Here is a 13,425-nt window from a genome sequence, read left to right on the forward strand (position 1 = left end):
TTTCTGTGTGCCATTGGGAACATTTATTTAATGTCCCAGCGATGCAACAGTTGAAGGAAATCTCTTAAAGTAAGGGGAGCTCTCCTCTTAGATAGTTGTCCCCATAGCAGATGTCCCTATTGGAATTATCTAGAATTATGAATTTGCCCTCACTGACAATGGTCACCAGTACAAATAATGGGGTGAATCTCCCCAATGGGGACACATACACCAATAAAAACTTCACAGAGGGTCTAACCCTTCCCTATGCTATCCAACTAAACCCATTTTTAGCCTAGAGATACATTTTAAAGTGTATCTATAGCCCTTTTTTTTGTTTTGGATAGAGTGGGGAAAGGTTAGCAGGGCTATTCACACAAAGGTGATGATTTTGGAGAAGGCAGGAGAAGTGAACAATCTAGGACAGTATAGCTGAACTGGAAAGTGAGCTGATTGGAGAATTTTTCACCTATGTTGTCCTAGATTGTTCACTTCTCCTGCCTTCTGCAAACTCTTCACCCTTTTGTGAATAACCCTGTTGAACTCCTGTCAGATTACAGTGCAGTCAGAGACTCTGTTGGAGATATTCCTTCACTTACTGTCTGGTAGTTTACACACTTCACAAACCTCTTTGTAGGTAAAACTTTGCCATTTCAATTTAGCTGCACATACTTATTGGGTGGGAGTAGTCCTTTACCCAAAGCCCATATTCACTAAAGCAAGGCTTACAATTTCAACTCTAGACCTACTAGCCAGGCAAAAACCTTACTCTCCACCAGTTGTCCCACCAAACCTTATGAGCTGCTCTGCGTTCTGCATCTGACACAGATGCAGACCGTGGAGCTTCTCCTGCAAGTCAGGTACGCGGTCTGCGACCGTGTGCCTGACATGTCAGCTGGCTGTGGGCCCAAATTTCCACTCGCCCTCACCTTATTTTTACTCACAAAATGCGAGCAGGCGAGTGGAAATTTTAAGCCCTGCACTAAAGCACACACTGTTTTGATTTTATTCAAAGAAAGGTTGGTTGGATTGCAAGTAGTGCCGGTGGGACTTGTAAGTTGGAGGTGAAAAACACAAATCATCATCTTTTTCATGTATTAAATAAGGGATCCACAATCAGAATATCAGTTGAAATTCAGTTTATTGGTTTTATTACATACTAAGATTATTTGTCAATGCAATTGACTGTCATTTGGCTTTGGCATGAATTTTCACACATGGTTTCTATCAGAAGGATGCTTGGATTTCTCTACCCTTCAGAGGTTGAGGTGGACGATAGTTGCTCAGAATTGGACACTCCTTCTCACCTTCCCCCGAAGCTAGGAGGCTGCGGAATTTATTTAGCTGAGAAAACAAAATAGATTTGAAATTAAGATGATAATATCTACTGAAGCCTCATCAGTTGATGCAGATACACACTTTTCTTAAAATGTTCTTAGATGTCTACCACCATCACAACGTTTGCAATGTCCAAGTGTCACCTGTGCTATTAAAGCATATCTAAGACCTAACAATTAATGCCTCTTATTTGGTCCCATTTGGTCTGTTAAATACAGACAGTAACAGCAATCACCATTGCTCAAACACCATGAACCATACACTTTGGGGAACAGTACCATAAAGTGAAAAAACTGCAAGAGGCTCAGGGCAGATCTGATTCTCCCCTGAGAACTTTGAAATGGGATATTTCCCCAACAGTCCCCTGTTTTGCACACCTGCCATCACAACTGCAAGGGAATCCTATGGATCTTATTGAATTTTTCATTTATAGTATGGGAATTTCAACAGATGCCGTGGGAACACCTGGAATCTCCCTTTTCATAGCAGGAGAAGTAAAAGGAAAATGAAGACCCCTTTAGGATGCTATACAAATGGGACACACATTGAAGATTTCCACTTTGCTTGCAAATGCCTCTTTCAGTTCAGTCTGTTCATCTATGAATAACATAACAATAACAATGACTTGTAGCTCGTCTATGCATTTCTTGCTTCTTCTATGTTTCCATTACCTGGTCAGCACTGGCACTTATGGGCTCTTTAAATATAATCCAGGTGACGCACTCAAGCAGTGGTGGGTGGGTCAAGGAGCCAATGTATGTCCAGTAGTCCTTTGATGCCGGAAGGAGGGATGATGGATCAAAATTGGTAAAGGCTACTTGCTTACCCTATAACAGAATTTAGCATTTAAAAAAAATTATGTATACCTTACCAAATTAATATTATTATTATGTTTTTTAATCTATTCATTGCTTAACTTACATTTTGAAGTGATCATACTAATTACCCCTCAGGGTCCTTCCAATTGTATTAGTCCAGTACAGGATTCATTCAGCATTATGAAGACCTGAAGAAGGGGGACCATTTGAACCCCCAAAATGGATTGGATTTTTTGATGCAAGAGTCTAAATATCATTGATCTGGACTTAATACATTCTGCTTTTGGAACTTTTCTCCTTGCACACCCAGTCCCTTCTTGAACAAAAAGCTGACCTTTGACTATTACCTCCAGGGGAGCTGCCTAAGGATAATCATCCCCTCTGCACTGCTTATGTCCTGAGTGGGAACATTTTCTGCTTTATTAAATCCAGCTCTCCACACCTTTCTTTACTTCCCAAATTATATTTTGTGACCAAAAACACTTTTTTTTAATAAAGTGAGGAAAGGTTATATCCTCTGACAATGTTTTTATTGTTGTTTGTGCCTTCCTGAAGCAGTGGCAGCTGCTCCCCCCGTTTCTTATATTACAGAAACAGGAAGGTATTGAAAATTCCCTAGGTTGAGCCACAGACAAAAATAAAGTCCTGACAGAAATGAAAACTCTTTCACACTATTCATCGCACACATAGATTTTCAGTCATTCCTTTTACTGTGTAGAAGATTGTTTTCACCTGTGTGCTGCATCAATTGGGCAGATGTGTCACCAAGGTTGTTCTCAGAGGGACATCTTCTATTTCTTGCCAAAAAACATACGGTGTAATAACTGCCATACATGGCCATCATATACATTATTCAACTCAAATGTATGTGGTGCAGCCTGGGATGGATTACTCCCAGTAAGAACCGCATTATATCTAGAAAGTGCGTGAAATATATAAAGTGTACATGACAGGAGCTAAATCTCTTGTAAACCAGATGGGAATAAATAATAAATCATTGAGAGGATGAATTAACAGATAAACATTGCTTTCAGGCACAATAAGCAGAATCATGCATTGCTGTCGTATATTTTACCTTATAACTGTCTACTGTGCTTTAGAAACTTTAATAGTCACTTATTTTTCCTGTGCTTTGAAAGTGAATAATAAATTGAACATTATAATACGGCAAATACATTACTCACCTTTGTTCTAATTAGACTTAATGCATCCACCACTTTCTGCAGTCCTGGATGGGCACCGCCAACCTGCAACAATTACATATTATCTGAAGTAACAGGCAGCCATGATGATAAGACATATTTGAAGCTGGATGTAGACATCAGATTGAGTTATAGATTAGGAAAGAATAATGTGGGTGCCATTGTGTGAGTGGCCTTCAGGAACATTTAGATGCACTTCCATATTTTTTATATAAAGTAATGTATGTGCAGACATTTTATGATAATGACAAGTTTACTTAAAGGAGAACTATGAGGTGAGTGCTTTTCACTCACCTCATAGTTCTAGCCGACCTGTGACAATGAGACTGTCACAGGTCGGCTCAGTAGATCGGGAGGTGAGCGAACACATACCGGCGTTCGCTCACCTCTCGATCCTGTCACGGCTCTCTGCCGTGACAGGGGAGGGGCTGGATTCCCCCCTCCCCGCTCCGACCCGCCATTGCTGACTCGCGGAATGGACGGGGGAGGGGGCGGGTACAGCTGGCTCTGCCTCTATATAGGCAGAGCCAGCTGTCACTCACGCAGCTGGGCGGATCCCGGCACAATTGTTGGGATCCGCTTCAGCTGCGGCGTCTCAGTATACCCCGAGCTACGGTTCGCAGTATACTGAGCCTAGGTGATGGGAGGACGCTAGTTTGTGTCCTCCCGTTACCCTAAGGAGAACTATGGGGAAAAGCCTTAACCCCATAGTTCTCCTTTAGGGATAAGGCAGGCCTTCTTACTACATACAGTAGTTGTTGGTACATAACTATACACAACTATATATCTACATAATTACAGATATTGTATGAGCTTAGAAACACTCTAGGAAAGTTAAATAGGTTTATTTAGTGATTTATTTTCCCTCTCTGTGTTGTACCTAATTAACCTACACTGCAGCACACGGCAAAACACATACAGTATGGTAACATGTGACAGTTTTGGCAGTGTGGGTACTGTAGTACCATGTGACAGTTATGGCAGAGTAGGTACTGTAATACCATGTGACAGTTATGGCAGAGTAGGTACTGTACTACCATGTGTCAGTTCTGGCACTGTGGATACTCTAGTATCATATGCAAGTTCTAGTAGTGTGGGTACTGTAGTACCATGTGACAGTTCTAGCAAAGTAGGTACTGTAGTACCATGTGACAGTTCTGGCAGTGTGGGCACTATAGTATTATGTGACAGTACTGGCAGTGTGGATACTGTAGTACCATGTGACAGTTCTAGCAGTGTGGGTATTGCAGTACCATGTGACAGTTCTAGCAGTATGGGTACTGTAGCACTATGTGACAGTTCTGGCACTGTGGGTACTATAGTACCATGTAACAGTTCTAGTACTGTGGGTACTATAGTACCATGTGACAGTTCTAGTACTGTGGGTACTGTACAGTAGTAACATGTGACAGTTCTGGCAGGTGGGTAGCATAGTTCTATGTGACAGTTCTGTCAGAGTGGGTACTCTAGGACTGTGACATGGCACAGAGTCCAGCGACATTTCTCCTCATACTGCTCAACTCATACTCTTATCAGATCTGAGTAAGCACCTTGGAAGGAAAAACATTGATTGCTGGTTGCTGGGGCCTGAGGGCCTCATAATAAGTACCAGTGGACTGCATGCATTGGGTTGGCCACCAAAGCACAAAATCTTCTGTTTCTCTGAACATTTTACAATGTACACACTGGGGGAAAGGTTAGACGCTCTATCACGTTTTTACTGCTGTCCCCAATGAGGAGATAACAGGAGTGCAGAAGGTGGACATAGTGAAGACAAACTAAGTGCCATCATTTGTTTCTTGTGTCCATGACACCAAATGAGTATATTAGACCTATTCAGTAAGACTGGAGGAATTTAATGAAGGTGATGAAGCACTTTTAGGCACAATCCCCACATTTAAAGGGGGATTGTAGAAAAATGACATTTACATGCTCAGTGAATAAGAATTGTGAAACCATTGCCCATATGTAATATATTTATTCCAGACCTTTAGGAACACAGTCAGTACTGCACATCCATCAAGATTCTTAGAGGCCTCAGCAAAGCTTAGATATTTCTCAGCGTTCCAGTGAACAAGATGTAACTGTAAGAGAAGAATGTGATTCAGCCAGTCGGTGAATGAAGAATCCATTTACTGACTAAGCAGACGTAATGCTTGTTTTACTATTGGATAAAATGAGACCACTGCCCTTATCTTTCCCATAGAAATGTTTTTATTATTTTATCACAAAAGACAATCGACAATACAAAACATCACAGTATGCGGTGCGCAGACCGTAGCATCAACAGTATTACATGTAGTAGTAGTAGCTAAATACATATTGGTATTCAGATAGGGGGTGGTTACAGGTTTCGGGTCTATCACATTGACGGGGTAGTAGACCTGGTTAGACAGTGGTCCTCGGGAAAAATCATATTATATATATGTAATATTGTCATAGCATGTGTACATTTGGCCTATAAACTGGTTGGAATCCTATGGGTCAGTTAATTATTCGTCACTGAGGATTGTAGATTAGAAGACACTCAGGATACTTCTCAAGTACCCTTAGGAGTTCCCAAGGCTATGTAATGTCAGAGGGTGGCGGTATCTAGGCTACTTCTAGTTTAGTTTGTAACCAGCCGGTTAGAGCGTCAGGCAACGACACCACAAAACACAGACAGGACGACATAAGGTAGGGTGGACACACAGGTAGAGAAGGAGATCGTCAGGCGGTACGGGGGTCAGGTGTTAGAGAGGAAGTAGAAGAGAGGGAAAAAGAGAGGCGGGAAGAAGAGTCGGGCTGTACAGTGGCGCTAGAGGACGATATATAAGGCAGTTATGGTAGGTTAGTTAAATAATACATAGGCGAGGGGTGCCTGGGGCCAAATATTTGTCTATCCACGGGGACCAGGTGTTTTCAAATTTGGTCATTCTATCGCTAAGTTGCGCAGTTAGTTTTGGCCACTGCCCTTATCTTTCATAGTCATTGGTAATATATTTACAGTACCAAATATTAAAATACTTTAAGTCCACTATTAGTATTAATAAAGATTCTGGTACTCGGCTCAGCTCACATTACCAAGTCATGAACACAAGAGGAAATGTGAATATTAGTTGTATTGTTCCACTGCTTTATGCTGTCCCACAGCTGACATATCTGCTAACTGGTGATAACTTGTAAAAAAAATTAAATCACACATGCACACAGTCCAGAAGATAAGCATCTATGTACATGCCAACCAGTGCTACAACCATTGTCTATTTATTATTTAAATCCCTGCTCTAGCCTTATTGCTAGCTGTGTCCCCCTAAGGAGATGTTACCTGGTTTCCTATCCCAGTGAAATGTTCAGGGTTAAAACCGTTCTGTGCTCTATGCAAAACCTTCTATGCCAGCCTTCTTTAGCGCTCTAAAGGTACATTTTCAAGCTTGTTCTTCTTTTACCATGTGTTTCCCATAAAATGACAAGACATACAGGGGGGAATTTATCAAAACTGGAGCATACAGAATCTGAAGCAGTTGTCCTTGGTAACCAATCAGCTTCTCTCTTCAGTTTGTTCAGTTCAGCTTTGAAAATGAAAGATACAGTAGAAGCTGAAAGATTGTCATGAGTAACTGCTGTCTGCTCCAGTTCTGATAACTTCCCCTTCTAGTATCTTCTTTTTTTATTTATATATATATATATATAAAGCAGTAAGGAAGTTAGCTTCATTTTTGGTTTACAGAAGCAAGCTGCTACAAAGCTGTGTTAGCCCAGAACGTTCATGATAATATGCATTTACCCGTTAGCATTTTTATATAGGGTTTGGTGCCATTCACACATAAGCACTCTTTTGTGGTAAGTTAACACACGTGCATTATGGTACTCATTAATGTGTGTTGTGTTAAGCGGCCCATTTCTTATTAATAGGCTGTTCACACACCACAATGGATAAAAGAACGCACAGCATCTCTGTTCTGAGTCATGGTTCTAGAAGGAATATGCCTGAGCAGTGGAATTTGCATTGAGGACATATAATGCACCTACAGATTACTCATTATAGACTAGAAAATCAAATCAGCCTTGCCATTGAATGCACTACCCTAACTCTGCCAACCTTGGTGGACACATAATGGTTAAAGAAGTACTCTGGGCATATTAACAATTAACCCTTGCAGTAGGGATACCTGCATTCTGCAAGGGTTAGGAGCTCATTTTGGTCTAGGGTCTAAAATAAAAACGATAATCCCACCCGATCCATGGTTCTCCCTGCTTGCTCGAGTGGCCCTCACATCCCCTTCTCCGTGGGCTCCAGAGGTCTAAGGATCCTTGACTTCACTTGCACTGGACATAAGGAAGCTGAGGAACAAACCACAGCCGGAGCGGAGGGGAGAGAGAGGTGAGCAGTCACTGCCGTGGGACCGAGGATCGGGTGAGTATAATGAGAGTTCCTCTTTAAATAGAGAGAGAGAGTAAATTGGTGCTATAATGATAAGTCATGTACAAGGTGAGGTGATACCTCTGCAGAATACGTCTTCCCATCCACAGTGTGCTCTGATCCGTGCTCATTGGAAGGTCCCCAGTGGAAGTGGAATTGGTTTAGACGGTAACTTCCTTTGAGAGGACCTCCTTTCACAGCTGAAAAAATGACATTAAATAGCTTAACTTGATCGTAAGGCCCTTATGTACACGGTGCTAAAATTCATGCAAGATCTTTCTGGCATCACGTGCCTTTGTAAAAAATGGTATGAAGTGCAAACATTTTACATTTCAACTTTACACACCTATGTCCGTATAGAGTAGGGCTGCGTACATAAACAATGCCATTTATACAGGTTATTTTGTCTTTGGCCCCCGCAGTTGCCTAGTGAATAACTCATTAGGGCCAGGGGGTAGATGTACACAAAAGCGAAGTGTAGGCAGGGGCACATGGCTCAGACTCAGTATTATCTCGGCCTTTATTCATACTGAATGAATGACATGAGGGCAAGGTCCATTTATGTGTAATGCATGTAATTGTTCACACAAACATTCTACATATGCACTGCACAAAATACTTTTAAAATTGGACCACAGACACAGATTTTTCTTGTTTTAGTTTATGCAGCCCAACACTATGGGGGTATATGGGCCACAATGCAGCTGTGTGCATAGATTGTGTTACCTACAAAACTGCTGCCTTCAGTTCTGTATACAGCTGTGCACAGTACAGAGCTGAACGCAGCATTTTTACGCCCATATGTATGAGCCCTAAAATAAAATATCTGCTTTATCTTGTCAAAATGGATGCAACCAAAAGAAGGAACAAACCTATGCTCATTTAAGTGCTCAAATAGGGTAGATGACATTTCTCTAATTTTCACCCAATAATAATAATAACATAATAATAAAAACCAAATCATCTGAAATAAGTAATGTTTGGGGGAAAATGATGCACAACTAAAATATACATGGATAACTCTGGAATATAACATTTTCCCTGCAGAATTGCAGGTGTTCTATACTAAATGTGTTGCCTAGAATTACCTGAGATGTCTTCCTTGTCTTCAGAAATAACATGGAAGGAATGTCCAATGTTGACAATGGATTTGATAGATGCTGGGTTGTAATTGATACTGAGAGACTTCAGTGACTCATCAGATTTGACTTCCTTGGTTTTTATATCAACTGGTGATTGGAAATTTCCTTGAGCGATGGGGTAAAGCTTGTGCCACTGCTCAGGTCCTAAAAGAACATATTATAATATCTTGAGATGGGCTCCAACACTATGCCCCTAACTTCTTACTATTATTTTGTTCACATTGTAGATAAATACATTTGGTTCATAAACGCATAACTAAAAGATGAAAAACATATTTATTATGAAGATACTTAAGTGTACTGAATTATGGAATAGTTACAAACAAAACACAGTTAATTGTGTGACAGTGAGCGGACCCCTAGCCCTGGTCTTGTTTGGCTGTAGCTTATGTGGATGCAAAGTTAGAATGGTAAATTTGGTTCAAAAATGACCTAAGATAGTAACTCATGAAATCTCATAAATGTCTTAATCTGGTTGTACTAGAATATAATACAGACCTGTAATGTCATCACGTCTAATGAAGCTGAGGGAGAAAGAGGTGAGCGCTCACCGCTGCATGACTGAGTATCGGGTGAGTACATCTTCTTTAGGCCCCATTCACACTGCGCGATTCGCAAATCGCGCGTTTGTCGCACGATTTGCATTTTGCGCGATATGTTAATTGCAAATGCTTGCATTGAGCAAGCTAGAATCGCGGCAAAATCCGCTCCAAAAAGGGTCCTGCTGTAGCGACGCACGACCTGCGACAGCAGGACCCTTTGCCCCATTGCCAAGCATTGGAGAGCGATATCGCGCGGTAAATAGCCGCGATATCGTGGGAATTACCGCGCGATAAATCGCTCAGTGTGAACGGGGCCTTAGTCTGGACCCTAGATGAAAATAATCAGTGTAAAAATTAACCCTTGCAGTGGGGGCTACCCCCGCATTGCAAGGGTTAATTTTTACAGTTCCTGGAATTATTCTTTAATCTGATAATCCGTGTTAGTAATTTTTTAACATGAATGACATTCTACTTTTCAATAACTTTACCTGACATCCTGAACATATACCACATGTATAGAAATCTTACCTAGAAAAGTATATTGCTTATTCCTATTTGGTGGGTTAATTACGTTCTATGCAAAATAATAGACATTCCATATTATGTTCACTTCTCTTTCCAAAGCTTGCTTGACTGCTTCTATATCTTTTTACCTGGAGGATGTGTATTATTTTTATGAATCTTTGGCAAACAATAAATCACCAGAATTTGACTATATGATGAAACCAAATATTTTTTTCTTTTTTTATTTAAAATACCCCTTATCATTTACTAATGATTTCAACGGTTATTAATATGTATGTGTAGGATTCTTTTTTAAGATTGAATACATATTTCCATCATTCATTAGTCTTCATTATGCTCTTGCTTATCTAGTATGACCATCCCTCCTTCTTTTTCAGCTAAACATATAACTACATCTTTTCTCTGTTCCAGATCTGTAATTCCCAATTGAATGAATTTCTGTATTACCTCATTTTCAGATTTTGTACTTCTTTTTTCACCATATATTTAAATACCTGCACATGTTAATTGCTATTATTTTTGGTGTTGAATACCAACTAATTAGCCAGACCACTATTCATTTAACCTTTATTAGCACCTACTGTATATCACTGATTTTAAAATTAGAACCCAAATATTTATTTAAATTCAGTTTTCTAATATACTTTTTTTTATAGGTAAACAGTATATTTAAAATGTATTTACATTTGTTTTTTTGGTGCACATTTGGAAATCAAATTTAAAGTAGATGCTAATAAGGGATACATAAATAGTATTTAACCCCCCCAAAATACAATCAAATTAAATAAAATATATGATAAAAAAATAAGTAAAAATATTTAAAAAAATAAAAAATTGAAATTCATTAGCTTAGAGAACATTAGCTTAGGGGTAAATCTCCATTCACACCTATGAGCTTTGTTGCAAATTTTGTCGTGCAACAAAACTCTTAAAACAAGAAATCCTATTTATTTAAATGGCCCCTGTTCACACATGAGCGTTTTGTTGCAAGCTGTAACACCTGAGGCTGGAAAAAGTACATGAGCTTTTTTCAGACAGTTTACAGCACGCTTGGCCCCATAGACTTCAATGGAGATGCCTGGAAACATGCAACACAAGCGGTTTGCACATTTCTGTGCGCGTTTTTGTGCGTTTTTAGTACAATCTCAATACAAATCAGTAAACTAAACAGGAGATTGTAGTCCATCACGTGAGTGAGCTTGGAGCGGTGACTACTTTACAACACACACAGGGGGAACAAAAGTAGCCACCCTCCAGAAGGAAGGACAGTGTCAGCACCAATTCAGAGATGATTTGAGGATCTACAGCCGAGTAATACACAAATAAGGTACAGTATTGTTAATAGTTAAGGTACTTGAATGCATTTTAAAGATTTAACTCCTGAGTTTAGTGTCACTTTAATGAAGCAGCCTTACTTCAAAGTACTTGGCCCTGTACTGTTCCATCAGATGAATTGAACATCGGGGGAGCAAAGGAGAGGTGAGTATGTACTGCTTGAGGGATAACTCCTGAATTTAGTGTCACTTTAACTGTCTTTGACAATATTGTGTATTATTTAATCTATTAAGCTTTATATGTTAGATTAGTCGCTTAGAAATTCATTAGACTTTCTTGATAGATAAAGAATTAATCTTTAGAGTATCTAGCTCAAACGCTCTGTCCCTTTGGAAAGTCCTAGGAAATATCTTAAGGAGCAAGGCACACACTCAGTCACACAACACAAGTGTAAGCCAATATAAGGTAGGTTAGAAGAACAGAAAAGTTCACATCTGCAGCATGTCAAGCTCTCCTTCTCTTGGGCACACACTCCTTATAGCAGTGGAGGATGTGTGAAAGCAAAGAGAACATGGACCAGTGGGGTAAACAGGATTAAGTGATTTAGACCGGTGTGGTTTCGTAGAACTGTTGAACGTAAGCGAATATATCACATTGTCTTTAAATAAAAGTTAAAAACCTTGTTATACTATTGGAGCTTTTCAGTTGCATTGTTTGGACTGGAACTTGATGAAGATTGCATGATACAGAAGGCGACAGGATTGGAGGAAATGAGGAAAGCCCTATTGCAAAAAAATGCAGTCATTGCAAAATTCCACCCAGACAAAATTATGCTATTTTGGTTGCAATGGTGCCATACTATTTGACAGCAAAGTTTATTACTGTGTGCTTAACATGTGGTCCATTTAAGATTAATAACCTTTTGCCAAAATAACCCTGGCATGACTTTCCTAATGGTTAACAAAAATGGCCTGGAAGATCTTAAATGTCTAAAATGTCTGAGATCTTCATACTGCACATCTGTGCTGACTTTGACTTCTGTAAGCAGCTTTTAAAAGCACATAAAATGTGAACCCCAAATACCTGGAACATAAATGATAATGAGTCACTAACATGGAGCTGGGTTCTGGAAATTAATCTTATTACATTATTGTTAGTTTTTCTATTGCATTGTTAGACTTGATGAAGACCACAGGACACTGGAGGAGACAGAATTGGAGAAAATGGGAGTTGATACAAAACCCCTGTAGACTTTTTATTATTAGAAAGGTCATACCGGTATGTGTCTGGTGAGTTATCTTTGTGTGAACGCAAGGCAAGAAATATCACATTGAGTAAAGCATATTATTCACAGTTGTGGGGAATGACAATTTACCCCAAAAATATACACATATTGTTTTCATATGAAAGAAATTTGAATGTGTATTGTAACATTGTGTGGATTGCACTGTTATATAATAATTAGAAGGTGGTGAGAGTTTAACCTGAAGGGGGGTGGGGGAGTTGTGCTATTTTATATTTATTGCTATTTAGGCGGTATTTTTAATATTTATTTCCTATTTCGTCAATTTGGTAGATTTTTAGATAAAAATTTATTTTTTTGTTCCTGATTACATTAAAGCACCTGACTGATTTGTTAAATAATAACATCTACCTTGCATAAAAGCCTCAAACAATATAGCAACTTATGGAGCATGAAAATTACTTTTTGATAATAATTACAAGAGTTTTTTGGTGGGGCAGCAGATTTTACAGTAACATTATTATTTATTATTCATTTTTCCATCTTAAATCCTCAGGAAAAAAACAAAACAAAAGAAAATAAATAACAGCTTGTGCCTCATGAGCCCAACAACTATTGCTACTAATAGTACCCCTGTTGGTATCCCATGATTGCAGTACACTTACCATTGCTGGCCTCATAACCCCAGTTCAGGCTGCTCATGGTATTGTATTTCAAGCAAGCTCTTCTCCTCTTTGCTGTAATAGTGTACTTTTCTGTTCTTCTAACCCACTTTATATAGGCTCACTCTTAGGATTTTACAGCTTAATTTCTGCGTTCGTGTCTCATGTTGCAATAAAATGTAGTCATTGCAAAATTCCACCCAGACAAAATGATGCCATTTTCTCATAAATGGTTGCAATGGTGCCATACTATTTGCAAGGTTTATTACTGTGTGCTTAACACGTGTCCATCATTTA

At 39.4% G+C, this 13,425-nt stretch overlaps 1 protein-coding gene across 2 annotated transcripts; it reads right to left on the reverse strand.

The window, feature by feature from the left end:
• Positions 1 to 1,206: 1,206 nt before the first annotated feature.
• On the reverse strand, positions 1,207 to 13,168 carry LOC108786475 (carbonic anhydrase 1-like). Of its 2 annotated transcripts, XM_018555782.1 has the most exons (7): positions 13,132 to 13,168; positions 8,828 to 9,025; positions 7,821 to 7,939; positions 5,326 to 5,421; positions 3,320 to 3,382; positions 1,989 to 2,144; positions 1,207 to 1,323 (listed from the first exon to the last, which is right to left on the reverse strand). In XM_018555782.1, the coding sequence occupies exons 1-7, from the start codon at positions 13,166 to 13,168 to the stop codon at positions 1,207 to 1,209; spliced, it is 786 nt and encodes a 261-aa protein (XP_018411284.1). The 2 variants fall into 2 exon arrangements, with proteins under 2 accessions (XP_018411284.1, XP_018411285.1); XM_018555783.1 differs by lacking the exon at positions 8,828 to 9,025.
• Positions 13,169 to 13,425: the final 257 nt, after the last annotated feature.

The sequence above is a fragment of the Nanorana parkeri genome, unplaced genomic scaffold (genome assembly GCF_000935625.1).
Source record: "Nanorana parkeri isolate BGI_ZX_2015 unplaced genomic scaffold, ASM93562v1 scaffold213, whole genome shotgun sequence".
In the NCBI taxonomy this organism is placed as follows: Eukaryota; Metazoa; Chordata; class Amphibia; order Anura; family Dicroglossidae; genus Nanorana; species Nanorana parkeri.

What these genes read in the sequence shown, in the direction of transcription:
- LOC108786475 (XM_018555782.1), bottom strand. Translation starts at nt 13,168, where the DNA reads ATGAGCAGCCTGAACTGGGGTTATGAGGCCAGCAATG. An exon ending in TACTGACTGTGTTCCTAAAG is followed by an intron (nt 3,383 to 5,325) that starts GTCTGGAATAAA and finishes TAATTGTTGCAG; the next exon opens with GTTGGCGGTGCCCATCCAGG. An exon ending in TAAGTGCCAGTGCTGACCAG is followed by an intron (nt 1,324 to 1,988) that starts GTAATGGAAACA and finishes TTGTTTTCTCAG; the next exon opens with CTAAATAAATTCCGCAGCCT.